Source organism: Ischnura elegans, chromosome 4 (assembly GCF_921293095.1).
Source record: "Ischnura elegans chromosome 4, ioIscEleg1.1, whole genome shotgun sequence".
Lineage (NCBI taxonomy): Eukaryota > Metazoa > Arthropoda > Insecta > Odonata > Coenagrionidae > Ischnura > Ischnura elegans.
Genome location: NC_060249.1, coordinates 68,874,502 through 68,889,008, shown reverse-complemented (window position 1 = coordinate 68,889,008; position 14,507 = coordinate 68,874,502). Strand labels below are relative to the sequence as shown.

Here is a 14,507-nt window from a genome sequence, read left to right as displayed (position 1 = left end):
GTATCCCTCTTTTTCTCTTCTTCAGGCTGCAATTCTCCAGCAGACTGCTGAGTACATCTATCAGCTAGAACAGGAAAAAACGCGCTTGCTCTCACAGAATTCACAGCTTAAGAGGCTGGTGAACCAGCATGAAGGCGAAGCATCTTCTGCCAAGAAAAAGAAGCTTGAACCTGGTGAGTAAATTTTCAGTTCTCAGCTGTTTAAGTCTCATTCAAACACAATGCAAAAGTTTCTACCTGTATGGGCGTCATGTAGTGATGGGGATACTATTTCATTGCCTTTTAGAGGTAACTTAGAAGAAATTTAAGACCATACTTAGGTCTTCATGATTTTTAAAACTTGATAAAATTTTAAACTTTGTTTATCTTCCTTTTTTGCATTTTCATCCTCTTAACCAGGAAATATCGCATATTTTTGAAAGTAAATGAATAACTAGGATGCTAGTTAAACCTCTATTTTACAGTACCTCCCTCTCAATTTTAAAATGGTAAATTGAATAAAAAAGAAATTAATTATGTGGTCAGTAACAGTCGAAGCCCATTGGCTGCACATGATGCAAATGTCATGGGTTGCCTATTTCTCTTTGCATATGACACGTACGTCTCATCATTGGGTCTATGCATGCTCTTGATTCTGTGGCTCAATATGACTATTAGTCCACTGCTGTGAATTTTTCTGCTGGAAATTTGCCTTAAGCATACAGTTAAGATTGCAATAGTTTTATTTGTCATTGAGGGTTGAATCTCTGATAGGAAAACATTTCATATTGGCCCTCTTGTCATTCATAGACCCTCCCTTGTTCATTCTCAACTTGCTAATTACATATTTCTTTTCCCGCCTATAGGTGCTGCTCTGTGTGCGAGCGAGTCTTCCTCTGCCGATGAAGGCATTGGCAGCATGTCCCCTGAGCCCCCAGAGGATGCTGCCACAAATGGACCCGAGATGCTGCGTCGTGAGATGATTGACCTGAGGATGCAGTTGGACCGGGAGAGGCGGCTGAGAATGCACCTAGAGGATCAGGTGCGCTCTCTGGAAGCCCAGCTGTACCCAGAGCGCATCAGAGAAATCACACAACAGGTGCAGTTGCAGTACCAGCGAAATGGCCCCAATGATGTAAGGAACACTTTATTTTTGATTGAAATTTGCTTCAGATGTTCCTTTACTCAGTATTAAATTTCATACTCATTTAAAGTAGAATTTCAGCTTCCCTAGTCTTAAAAACGAATACAAAAAATTTAGTTCTTAAATATAGGTATACAGAATTATCTTATTATATTTGTTAGTGGAAACTATTTGGCTTTAATTTTTTAATAATGGATTGATATTTCTCGTTAATGAACTGTGGATTATATTGTGAATCAAGGAAAATAGCCTTTTGAAGTAACAAGATGGTCATACAGGTAATTGTGAGAATATTTCTCCTGTAATATCGGGGCCAAATATTTCCTACTTCACCATTTAATCTTCAGTAAGTGTCACTAGCTAATTTTCAAGCAATGCTGTCATCTGATGTATTGGCTCAGCTATTTAATTTAATTTCAAATATTCTGTAGTATTACATGACTGATGTAAGCAAGATATATATCTGTTAAAATATTGTACAATGTCATTACATCATGAATGTTTCTCTTATTGATGAGTCATTCGCAGCATTTCCGTGATGACACAATGAAAATAAGTGACACTTGCAGAGTTAAAGATGAGATTTTGAATTTTCTTCAGGTTTTAGCGTCTCAGTTAGTTGTTATATTGCTCGATTGAATGGTGAACTTACATTTTTTCTCCTCTCTGCAATTGTTTTAGACCATGATGGAGACCCACCAGGAGGGTGGGATCTGCATCAAGCAGGAGACATCCCCGTTGCAGACGGCTGCGTCCCCGCCCCCTGGTGGTCTGATCCTCCTCCGTCCCCCCACACCCACCCCACCACCCCCTCAGCAGCCCTCGGCAATCCTTCACCTGCACCCAACATCGCCCATGCTCTCGCCGCACATCCCCAAGGTGGACGAAGTCGTCGACGAGATTGTGGATGACGACACGTTGAGACTGAGCCCTGATGTGGTGACACGGGACTGTGCCACTCCCAACCTTCCCCCCGAGCCGCCTGCGCTGCCGTCGGCCCTCGAGTCAGCCATCAAGGCCGAACCCAAGGTGGAGGTTGAAATGGCGCCTCGGCTGCCGTCTCCTGCATTGCACACTGCCGATGCTCACGAAGGGGATGAGGCTGGACTCACTCAACAGTCAAGGTACATTAGCTATTACTTGGTTTTCCACCCTTCTGTAGGGTTTACCATGCGTGCATCTATTGCATATTTTTATGTTTGTGAGGGAGCAAATGTACAGGGCATATGCTAACCATAAAAACTGGGAAAATGCTGGGGATTCATCCTCTGTGCCCGAAGAATTGGCTTATGCCACTTGCAACATTTGGCAGAAACTAGGCCAATGTGTTTGAATTCTCATATCTCACCCAGAGAAAGGGGTTGAGAACATTTTGGGTAGATAAGTACTTTTTGGAGGAGGTCAAGATTGTTCCTCCCGGCATTATTTGTGTTGTCAGTAATAAAGATTTGTGAGGTCAGTAATTTATCCCCCAATATACATTCATGAGCAATATACATTTATAAGTTTTGATGTTTTGGACTGAGCAGCACCCTGGTAAACAATGTAACTCTATCGGAAAACGTGGAACTCTTTAGGAATATCTAAATTACTGCTCAGTGAACACCCTGGATATAGCTTCATTTTTAAGTAATAAATTTTGTTTCTGGTTGTAACAATGTATTGACCTCATGGCCATTCTTCAGGAAAAGACAGAGAATGTACTAGGATGTGAGGGAAACTGACCAATGTATCTTGTATCAATATTTTGCTAGGAATGCATGAATTCCTGTTTGGAGGCATTAATTTGATGGAATGACATTACATCTATTATCTGTAAGTGATATGTTGAATTAATGAATCTTCCTTTCTGCTGTTCATAGGCTCATCCTGGGTAAGACATCGCGCCAGAATTTGGAGACGATTGTTGAAGCCATTCGCCATCTGGAGGGTGATCATCTGTTTGGAGATGATCCACCACACCACCATCATCACCACCTTCATCACCTTCACCACCATCACCACCTGCAGGTAATGCAAAACATCAGTGACTGCCATCAGCTTTTGATTTTATTGGTGCTGAATTCCATTTTAGCTGCAGTGACACAGTACAGCAGACTCCCAATTATCCCGGTTGCGGAATATCCTTGCATGATTTTCACTCTAGCTCAATTTTTTCCACAATCTTTATAAAAAAAATAATATTGGACGCACAATCATCAGAAATACTGCATTAATGCTAGGATACACTGGGCTTATTATTTCTGTTAGAATCCTCTTTGTAAAACGGAAGTGATCACGTGCTAGCTGAATTCGCAGGAGCACCGTTTTCCTGTTTTCCAAGCCTCACTGTGCGCGACCGTGCTCCTTGATCATGGATACAAGTCCCACAGCAGTTGCAACCGGGGCAACTTGTGCGAGACGTGACTACGTGGCGTGATGTCTGACAGTATAGTTTCTGACTTCGAGCAGTGGTTTTGAAGCATTCGTGCAAACCACTTTTTTATAACTGTGATCACACAGCCACAGATGTGGTTTTCGAAACCAGGCCTTACATGGAGCATTAATAATATGAGTACAACCATGTTATCGCTGCTAAAAAGATCGCAAACTGGAGAAGAAAGCTCTCAATGAATCCAGGAAGCACTTGTAAATAACAGAATAACTGCATAGATAATAATATATTGTTTGTTTTATGTAAATGATGAAAATTACAAGACATTTAAGTGAACGTTAGGGTTATCCGTGTTTTCCGATTATGTATTCATGCCACATCTTCCCATCATTAGCCCGGAAAATCGGGAGTGTCCTGTAATTGTCTTGACTTATTACTTGACTTCAGATGTAGTTATTGGAATAGCTGTTGTTTGTTTTGTATATGTAGCTTAATTTGCTATGAAATTGTGCTCTACCTGGGTAATGGATCTTGGGAAGACAAAAGTGTATGTTAAATTTTATATATAATAAATAATTAGACCTAAGTCTCACATTAAGAATGGACTCAGTACTTGTAACCAGTTAATAATATTTTTTGTTATTAATAAAATGCATTTTGATAATTTTTGAGAGAAGTTGCTAAATTTTTTTGTGCATAGTTAATTTATTTCCAAGTTGGCCTTCTAAATTTAGGCAGGGTTGGATTGGCAGAATCTAAGTCAACCAAGACATGGTCATGTCAGATATGGACAGTTTTAACGTTAAAAAAATTAAAATACTTCGCCATTCAAATTGAAGCTGATCCGATCAGGCCTAAAATTTTACTAAAAAAGGTACCAAATTCTGGTTTTTGCTGCCTGAGAACTGCACACTATTATGGCACATCATGGGTGTACCATAAGTAATCATTCAGTATTAGTTGAGTAACCAAGGTATTCCTTGGATGCTTAAATGATTACATGGACTCAAATGAATACATAATTTCCCAAATGAAGGTTGATTATTCATAGTATTATAATAATACACAAAAAATACTGTAGCAAACAGGATCGAGACCTAGGTACTCATGAAGTACTGTGGTACTTGCCGGTGTATTCATTCCAGGTATTTCTATTCCATTGCTTACACTGGAGAACCATCTATTTACCTGGATACTTATTGTGTGTATTCATTTTAGCATTCATGTAATAATTCAAGTACTCTGGTAATAATTTGGCTCAAGTTATCATTAAGCTTCTCATTTGTTTAAGTGGTTAATTTAGTTGTTAATTATTATCTAAATAATCACTTAGGTGCTCATGTAACATATTTGGCAAACCCCTAAGAATGGTGCTCATTTCCTACAGTGACACAAACCTGACTAGTACTTGTTGGGTAGTAGTCTAAAGGCATGCTTAAAAGATCTGTCATGGTCACGCTTGTGTGTTTTAGCCCTGAGAGGAGAATATTCAGTAATGGTTGGCTAAAATGACTCATTCTTATCATCTCCAGGAGGTTCAAATGCGGCCAGAGTCTCCTCAGGAAGCCCCCCTGGCGCTGACGACCCAGGTTGCCCAGCCCCCCCATTCGCCACCCATTCAGGTGGAGGTGCACCTGGGAACGCCCTCGCAAGACTACTCGCCACACCTCCGCCACCTCCCGCCCCCACCGCCCCCTGTCTCTCGACACCCGCCCCCTGCCCCTAGCGAGGAGGAGGAGGACGAGGGTGCCGTGGACCTCGGGTGCTACAGGCCGGCATCGGGTGCCACTTCGGTGCTGGCCCTGGCTCCACCCAACTCGCACTCGTCACCCTCCCCACCCCACCACCACCACTTCGAGGTGCTCCCAATGGCGATGCCAAGACGCCACCAAACGCCGACCCACGCCCAGCAGCAGCACCGGCCAGGCGTCATAGTCGTGAAGCACACGTGAGCGTACTCGGTGGATCGCGGGACTTGTATGCATGGTGTGCGGGAACAGTTAGCACTGCACTCTCCCCCCCATCCTCTGCTCTCCCCTCCATCTGTGGTGTGACGGTATCGGATGCGGTGCCAGTGCTGGTCGGGTGGGGGTGTTGTGCACCTCAGAAGAGCACACAAGCAGCGCTTTCGGACCGAGAGGCATTTGAAAAGGTGTTCCTCACATTAAGATGCATATTGTTTATGATGTTGTAAGGGGCTGAAGAAGAGGACTGTAGAATTTTTTCATTTTTCATGCTGTTTCATCTTTACTGTGTTGCCTCATCCAAAATCATTGTTTTCAATTCATCTGTTGCTCTTGTTTGAAAGGAGGAATTTCCTCCCATTGAAGATTTAAAACATTGGCTGTTAGCCATGTGGACTGGTCAGATGTATTCCTAATGCTGGAGGAATGTGTTTAGTTATTTTCCTGCAGACTAGGGATTACTGAATGAGGAATTTCTGTATCGTTTGTAAATATTTGTGTGAACATAGATGTATTACGTTGCCACTATGGCAGGGTCTAAAAGCTTGGCAGCATTATGATGGCATATTGGTTTTCCACCAATTTGTTGTTTTTTGCATTGGGGCCTACAGAAGCCTTGCCCAGAGTGACCCTGGCAATGCTTTCCTACGTTTTTAACTTTTCAGTGTGCATGAAGACATGTAAATTAGAGGTGTGATTGTGATATCTTGCAAGAGAAGTGCATTTGTTTTGACTCTTTGAGTTGTGGGGCTTGCTACGGTTAGCCTCTGTGACTCGTATTAAGGATTTTTGTTGTTTCCTTTGATTACAATAATTGATAGATGGAACAGATGATGATTACTATTTTCATGTTGTCCTTCTGCTTACAAAATGAGTAAATTTGAGGTAATGTACGTTGAGGGTTCCCTTAGCAACAGAGACGACGGCTGTTAGTTATGAATTTTTTTTGTTTTGGTCTGATCATTTCCCTTTTGGTGATGTGTTGGTTTTACTTCCAGAACATCAACTACGGGACCCAACTTTGCAGTTTTATGTTAGTTAGGCTCATGCACTGGCGAAGTACTTTGCAGAGTGCCTACTGTGTGTGATTGTTGTATGCCTGTGAATTTTTTTTAAGAGGATGGGTCTGTTTCTAGCTGGATGGGTGGTTCTATAAAATATTTTGCCATTCCAATTTCATTTTTTACTGTCCTTCAGACCGTTAGAAAAAATGTAAAAGATGCTTAGGTAATCTCATTGGGACTAGTAGTTTTAATTGAGGTTTTTAAAAGAGTCGTACCATGTACAGTACAGTGCATTTCATCACTGCCAAGTGATGAAAGAAATGAGTGATGGAAAGTTGCTTTGCCATGGCGAAGAAATGTACCCATAGCAGGGATGGAGATAAATTTCTTCAGAGAAACTCGCATTTTGAAACTTTTTCTCAAAATTTCCTGTGATATTATTCTACAATTCTTTAGAGTGGCATTGATGTCATTTTTTTCAAATATACCTCACTTGCCCAGTCCATCCCTAAAATGTTTTTAAGGGCATGCATTGAGTTATTAATGCATGCAGGCAGGTTTAGGTTTCCTGCCTGTGGATTCTGGCATTGAGTGGTCAGACTTTTATTATTAAAAAAAAATTGTCTAAAGTGTGCCAGTTAGAATAGATATAGGTAGCGAGGTTTGACATCTTCCACGACTCAACACCATGTCCCACGAGTACCAAATTTTTGGAATTGCAGACCTTTTTCTTCTACCAGTTGGGCTTACCTCTTTGCTATAAGCATGATAGAATTCAAAATGAAGCATTGTCTTGATGGTTTTTATTTCATGATCCAAAGGTTTTAGTTTTGTTTCATGGGTATATTCTTTGTCCCTGCCACAAGCATATCCCAATTAATAAATGTTTTATCCACAATACTATGGAAACAAAAATTGACACCAATGCAGTGCAATGTTACTTGTGTCATTTCTTAATGTTGAATTATGAAAGCAAAAACTTCAAGTGGATTGTTTAATGCATCTTTATCCAAGGCAGAATCCAATGAGTGTTACTGAAATAACTGTGGGAACATGTAACTTTTACCTTCCCAGAGTAGAACTTGGAATTCAAGTCGACAGGCTAAAATTGAATAGATAATGGTGGACCCTTAAGTGTTTCCCCAGGAGGGAATGATAATAAAAAAACAAGCATCGGTTAGCTTAAAAAAGGAACCTTAATTTTTGGTGCATTTTCTTGATGTTTATGTAAGGGTATTTCAGTCGTTAAGGTTTGTGAATTCAAAATTGATTAATTTAGTCCCTTGATAACTGTCATTTAACTTGTCAGAAATTGTGTAAATTTGTATTATAATATCCCTTTGTCATTTATCACAAGCCCCTCTAAAGTTGATTGCTGTGATGTATTGGTATGGTATGTTGCTCAAGGTGCCCAACTATCTTCTTTTAGAAGTCTCCATTTAGACAAGAGATAAAGGAAGGTTTAATACATTTAGGAATGTATTGTAGTACTCCAACAACTTTACAACAGCCTCCTCACCATTGTTTCCTGTTCAGTGGACTTTAAACAAACATGATGCTACCAGCAATTGCTAAATGGAAGGTCATGGTTTGTCATTTTTTTAATCAACTACACTGTGTGCTATTCACAGTCAAGGAAGTGCAAATCATTCATTTTACCCCCCTTGCAAATTTTTGGAAATGAAATGCCTTTCACATTTTGAAAGCTGACTGCAGATGAAGTTAGTTATAAATATGGAGAGATGGAGGTTTTTAATTCGTGTATTTTGGAATATGTTGCCTTGCTTCTGTTAATAGCTGCTTGGGATGGGTGAAGGGGAGGAAACAAAGGGCTATCAGTTTATTTTACAGAAAGCATTATAAATCCTGATCTTAACTGAGCATTTTGTCGGTGATTATTAATGTAAACATTCTCCTTGCAATTTTCACAAGAATTTAAAAAACCAAGGTGTAGAACTGAGTAGTCTTCTAGGATATTTGTAATTGCTGGGATTAATTCCCTAATTCTGCCCATAATGCATACTTTTATTTAATGTTTAAGTTCATCCCTGAGTTTCTTATTTTTTTGTCCCAATGTTTTGTGCTGAGTGCATACATGCAATGTTGCTCTCACAAGATTTTGAGGGTGATGGTCTGTGATGTTTTCAATGTGACTGCTTTTGTTTCCTCTGTCACGAGATTGTGTGTGTCCTTGCAACTTCAGGAGTAGGGAAACCAAAGACATTGTATTGGACTCTCATCATGCTCATTTCTTTGTATTCAGGCATTCTGATGTCATTTTGGCAAATTCAAATAACCTCGCAAGTACAACTGCATCCTGGTTGAAATGAAAAAAAAAATGGTTTTGCCTAGAGAAGTACAAATCAAGGAAGTGTTCATTCAGTCTTGAGTTAACATTTTGCATTATTCTGTGGCTTATCAATTCTTTTGTTGCTTGTAATGACATCAGCATCATAATAAACCATATGATCCATCAATTTAATTTTTATTTATTCCTTCATCTGCAGATATTGTGGAGTTACACAGTGAAGGTTGTGGACGATGAAATAGCTGTGATGGCTTCAATACTTGGCATTATAACTCCAGTCAACCCTCAATTATCCAGGCTATTTTTCCTCTCCTTGGACATGACATTTTTCGAAGAATATTATGAAGGTACAATGATGATACTCACAGTAAAATTCATGTAAATATACACGAAAATATTTGTGCCGTAAATATTTTCCATACTATGAAGTAAAATTTCCAGATTCTTGATTTTTTGTGTAGTTTTCCAGTATTCGGGGCTCACCATAAATTCCTTAGCACAGATAATCGAGAGTTGACTGTAACAGGATCCTACCTTTAGTATTAAGATTAATAGAACTCCTAATTGGTAAACAATACTGAATTGATGCCTTGCTTATAATGAAAATTTCTTAGAAGTAAATAATTTACAATGGCATATCTTAAAATTAACAAAATCTGACTAATGTTGAGCCTATATTTCTCTTGATTAGAAGTCCTCGTGGCAAGTTGAGTTTTAATCGCATTTCATACCTTCAAATAAGTTAACTGATGGGATTTTGACTTGAACACTAAGCATGCAATAGTCAACCTGTACATTATAATGGAATTGGAATATGATTTGAGCTGATTTTGCAAACACTTTTCAAATTTCACAGATATTTTATATTGAGTAGTTTTAGGCTTTATTCATTAATAAAACTCATTATAGCATTCACATGCCCTGTTGCTATTCATACTCATTCCTTGTCCAGAAATAACATAGATCAGGCACACAGCCAGAAATTACATAGCTTCTGTGATATGTGGGTTGCCTATACTGGCATTTTGTTGTCGATTCCCATGCATCAGTGAACCATCCATGTCATTCCCCATCGACTACAGCATATTTTGCTTACACACTCCATTAACCAGCTATGTAGTAATGCTGAAACTTAAATTCTTGGTTTTTGGTAAACATTATGAATTGTAACTTAATTAAAAAAATGAAATATCAGAGAATAGCTTCTCTTGGTCCAATGGTCTCCTAGGGAAAAATATTATAGGAGCACTGAAGTCCCCAAAGCTACATGTTTGACAGATTCAATATACTACAGAATTTTCTTCCTAATCAGCCCTCTGAAATTGATTAACCCTTAGTCTGTGGGAACGTTTCGTACCCTGACCACAGGAAAAGCCTTGTTAAATGTTTGAGCGTTGCTCGACTACCTATGGCAGTTTCCCAAAATTTTTATTGCTGCCCCAGAGAAGCCCAAGTACACTTTCCCCCACGGTAGGGATCGCTAATGCAGCTCAACTCTCCTCGGCCAATCGACACAGCAGGGGGTGCCTCCCAGCATTTCCTATCGTACTGCCCATTTAGAATTGTTTCCTTCCTGCTCCATGCTGTTAATGATAAGTGCCCAAATGTAGACGCATCCATTGGTATGAAAGAAAGATTTCCCCGGATCTTAAGGTTTCACTCCTTGCAAGATACTCGATTAGACTACAGGGAAAAATATTTCTTGATTCTCTCCCGCACAGGCCGGTAGCTAAAATCATGTACTCCACCAGCCAAAAGGTTAATATCGTAGAGCATTGATTAACTGAAATACTTACCTAACAGTAGAAAAAAACCATGTCTAGTCTATTAAGGAACACCCTTTGAGAGCAATTATCATACATCAGTTGTCCAAGAAACTTCTGGATTATTTATCACCATGTTAGTATGAGGAGAAACAATGAATTTTAAGTGCACAGCTTCAAACCTCACTAGCACAGCGTGCATGACATTCCTTTCTCTCGGAAATTAGGATTTGATGTTTCACCCCTTAATCATCAGCAAAATTTTAAATCAAATCCCATTGTCCCCTATAAGACGTGTACAACAGATTCAACTACTAGCAAAATGCAAGCAATGTAGGTAGCCTATGTAAACGTTTCAGGCCCCAGCAAACTGACGATATAATTTTTATTCTCATCACCCATTGGGAACCAATAATGCATTACGTAAAAAAAAAAGGTATAGTAAATACACAGGTTATTATTTATTGATAAAAAAAAATACAACAAAAAGGAACTAGAAAGTGTATTTCCCTATTCCAAAGGTATCAGCATACTTGGCTCACTCTTGAGATATGTGCTTAAGCTATACCGTAGAGCATCAACACTGATTACAAATGCTCCACCATTTTCTGGGCAAGAGAGCAACTCAGACCAGTACCATCAGGTTCCACATCGAGAGATTTAACAACTCCATTTTCGATGAGCATGGAGTATCGCTTGGATCGAATTCCACCCAAGGGAGGAATGTCTGTCTCCAGCTCAAGAGCCTTTGTGAATGCAGCACTTGGATCAGCCAGCAGCCTCAACTGCAAATTGACAGAGAAAAAGAAACAATTGATTTCTAAGAACAACAATAATTAAGCCAAGAGGCTTCAACGATCATCCCCACTAAACACCCTTCAGGTCAAGCCAAAGTATTGATATTAATTTCAACTTGAAAAGTATACCGTTCCAAAAATAAATACGACACTATTGAAAATAGTAAATTCAATTCGAGAACATAATAAATTAATTACCACTGACCCTCCATAGTGCGTCTATAAAATGAATATGTTACGGGCTCGAATGATATGAGGAAAGAGGCATGCCATGAGCGTGGTTAAGAAAAAACATGAAACAAGAGTTAGCTTCAATGGTCACAACAGTCATTTAGTAGTCATGAAAGTCATTTCCACAGGCCTGGTTGCACAGCACATAAACCCGTACGAGTTCATGTCAAAATGCATGAACGATTTTAGTAGACCGGAACGGAAAATGTACGAACAAACCAAATTCGAACAGGTAACAATTTTCTGTACACACATTCGCACAAGTTGGGTGGTTGTATCGTAAATTTTTTCGTTCGTTCACGCGTTCATACATTTAGATATTAACTATTACTGGTTAATGCACCGCGTAAACATGCCTTAATTTGGCGCATTATTGGCTTGTATTAATCAGCTCATGTAATTTAAGCAGAAAAGAAACGAAATGCATAAACAGCAACCGATTATCTTACCTTTCCAGTTGCGTTATGAGCCTTTCCCCATGCGTCCATAACAAAAGGGTCATTAACGGAGACGCAAACAATTTCACTGACGCCCTTACTCTTAATGTCGTCCGCCTTCTCGACATACCCTGGAAGATGAGTCTGTAACCGAAGATGGAGAAATTAAGATTTACATTCCAGGTAAACTCTGTATTTATCATTGATGAATAACCGTTATCCCTTACCTTAGAGCATCCTGGTGTAAAAGCACCGGGAACAGCAAATAGAACTACCTTCCCCTTAGAGCTCAATTCCGCAATGTTAACCTTGGTGGCAGGAGTAGACTCAAAGAGATCTACACTGGGAATCTTGTCTCCAACCTGAAGAGTTAGATAAATCAGAATGCGAATGATCATAATTTTGATAATAGACACTGTCAAGATTATGAAAAACCACAAGGGAAAAGCCGGTAGTTATGAGATACGAATATCACTAAGCTCTAATGAGAAATAATGAGCCGAATCAAATACAAAATCAATATATTCACCTTGATGGGCATATTGCTGGATTGTGTGGAATGTATAGATTTACTTAGTACCGCCGGACTGGCCTTCAATGATCTGAGAGAGAATGTACGCAGATGAAACATGGTTGGCTCGCGGCAGCTGGTTGAAATTACAAGATAGGAGAGTAAACTCAATATCGTCTGTGCTACTAAAGCGCTAAGGTGTTCGATTTACGAAGCCTTTTCAATTCGAAGGAATATGGATGTATTTCATTCATTATTTTTCACTTTATGATTTTAAAATTCTTTAAAAATAATTCGCTTGTGGCGATTATTTTCCATTAAAGTGTAAATCGTGTAAATTAAGGAGAAATCGTTATTCTGAAAAAAATCGATGATATGCAAATCTCCAGCAGAGAAAGATAAGTAGTTATAATAATAGAGTTGACATTGATTTCATATTTTATATACTTAATTTTGAATCTTTTGTCTTTCTTTATACGTATTATCTGACTTACATGCTTTTACGGTAAATTACATTCGATAGCTGATTAGTTTGTGTTATTTCCGATGGTGGCGCACCGGCAGTTTCTCTAAATTAATAATAGCGATTCTTTGCTATAATTGATTCCTAAACGTTCTCAAGGACGAAATCGGCGCGATTGTGACATTGTGACATAATCTACATAATTTATTTTTCCGCTTGGGTAAGGAACAGTGGTTCAAGGTCCAAGTTTTCCTAATCTTTTCCGGGCTCAATTTTTAGAGCTATTGTCACATGGTGGAGAGGTTCATTGGGAGTCTAAAACACCTCGTTGAGATCGCTGTATGTTTATTCTTAACTTTGGTCCCTACTCATATATTGTTTGACGACAGGACGAGAAATCTGAAGCAAATTTCTCGTCCCGAAATCGATGGGCCGGGTTGGTTTAATTGATGTTGGATGAAAATCTGGTCCTTGGGATTTTATGTTGGGAACTGTTGCACGCACCCGACCACGCGTACCTAAATAGTTTTAGCTCCGGATTTCCCTGATCGCCTATTCATGTCACTCGTTCGTAAAAAAAAAACGGTATAGAAAGTAATTTCTACATTTTTTAATTGTATCTCATGTGGGTATGTGACTAGATGGCCTTGAAACTAGCTATGGTATTTTGAGGAATACCAGAAAGTAATTTACGATCGAAACCGCACTGTAGTACGTTATATCCCCAAATTAACCGATAGTAATTATCTTATCACCTAGAAAAAGAAAATACCAATCAATGCTCACATTGTAGCCGTTTCCATTGCATAAACGGAACGGTCACTAATCTTTTCTACGATTGCCATTGGCATTCACCCATAGAGATAGTGCTATCTTCGACATAGTAAAGGGTTGCGCAAGATAAAATTCCCCACATCTCTTTGATATCCGCTGTCGAATTCTCACATTCTACCCCTTAACTCCCCACCGTATCAGCGTTTCGCTAAAGGTGCGTTTATGCTGAGTAACATGTTATATAAACAAGTTACATATAATATTTTTTACGAAAAAGTTACAAATCTCTGTTTCATGTAAAATTGTGTTACGGAAAAATGTAGCATGTTAAACTTTTTTATAAAGCATGTTACTCAGTGTAAACGCCCCTTAATGCAGGATATTGTTTGGAATATTCCCAGTTGTCTCGTAGGAAATACTGTCCTAGTCTTCTAAGGACACTCCCATTTCCTTCAGTTCCTCTTCCCAGTGGTGCAGTGAGGGGGGGCATGGGGGATAAACCGCCCCAGAGCTTTGAGAAAATTTTAAGTTTAATCCATTTTATATAATTGCATTGATATTACTAATAGAATAGTGTTAGGATTAATAAAATATCCCTCAGAAAGCTGTAAAACTCACCATTTATCTTAAAATTCTGCAATTTATTAATCTCGCACCTACCACTTATCCTGGTGAGTATTCCGTATCCCCACACACCCCTCCCAGCCTTAATTCCTAGCTGCGCCCCACCCTCTTCCTGTTAGGGGATGAGAACCGAGA

The 14,507-nt window shown here is 39.2% G+C and overlaps 2 protein-coding genes across 3 annotated transcripts in view; one reads left to right on the top strand and one right to left on the bottom strand.

Moving 5' to 3' along the window:
- Window positions 1–8,941, top strand: part of LOC124157652 (bromodomain-containing protein 4) — a 577,672-nt gene extending 568,731 nt beyond the window's left edge. Inside the window, exons 3-7 of one of the 2 annotated variants that reach the window (XM_046532573.1) lie at window positions 26–173; window positions 845–1,077; window positions 1,804–2,246; window positions 2,985–3,132; window positions 5,029–8,941. In XM_046532573.1, coding sequence (XP_046388529.1) covers window positions 26–173; window positions 845–1,077; window positions 1,804–2,246; window positions 2,985–3,132; window positions 5,029–5,448 — 1,392 coding nt within the window. In that variant the 3' untranslated portion in view covers window positions 5,449–8,941. Of the gene's footprint in view, window positions 1–25; window positions 174–844; window positions 1,114–1,803; window positions 2,247–2,984; window positions 3,133–5,028 lie in introns of both variants that reach the window. The other variant, XM_046532572.1, reaches the window with a different exon arrangement.
- A 2,036-nt stretch (window positions 8,942–10,977) lies between these two features.
- LOC124157653 (peroxiredoxin-5, mitochondrial) lies at window positions 10,978–12,686 on the bottom strand. Its single transcript, XM_046532574.1, has 4 exons — window positions 12,530–12,686; window positions 12,228–12,362; window positions 12,013–12,144; window positions 10,978–11,320 (listed from the first exon to the last, which is right to left on the bottom strand). Exons 1-4 carry the CDS (start codon window positions 12,629–12,631, stop codon window positions 11,123–11,125), a joined length of 567 nt encoding a protein of 188 aa, XP_046388530.1. The 5' UTR covers window positions 12,632–12,686; the 3' UTR covers window positions 10,978–11,122.
- Window positions 12,687–14,507: the final 1,821 nt, after the last annotated feature.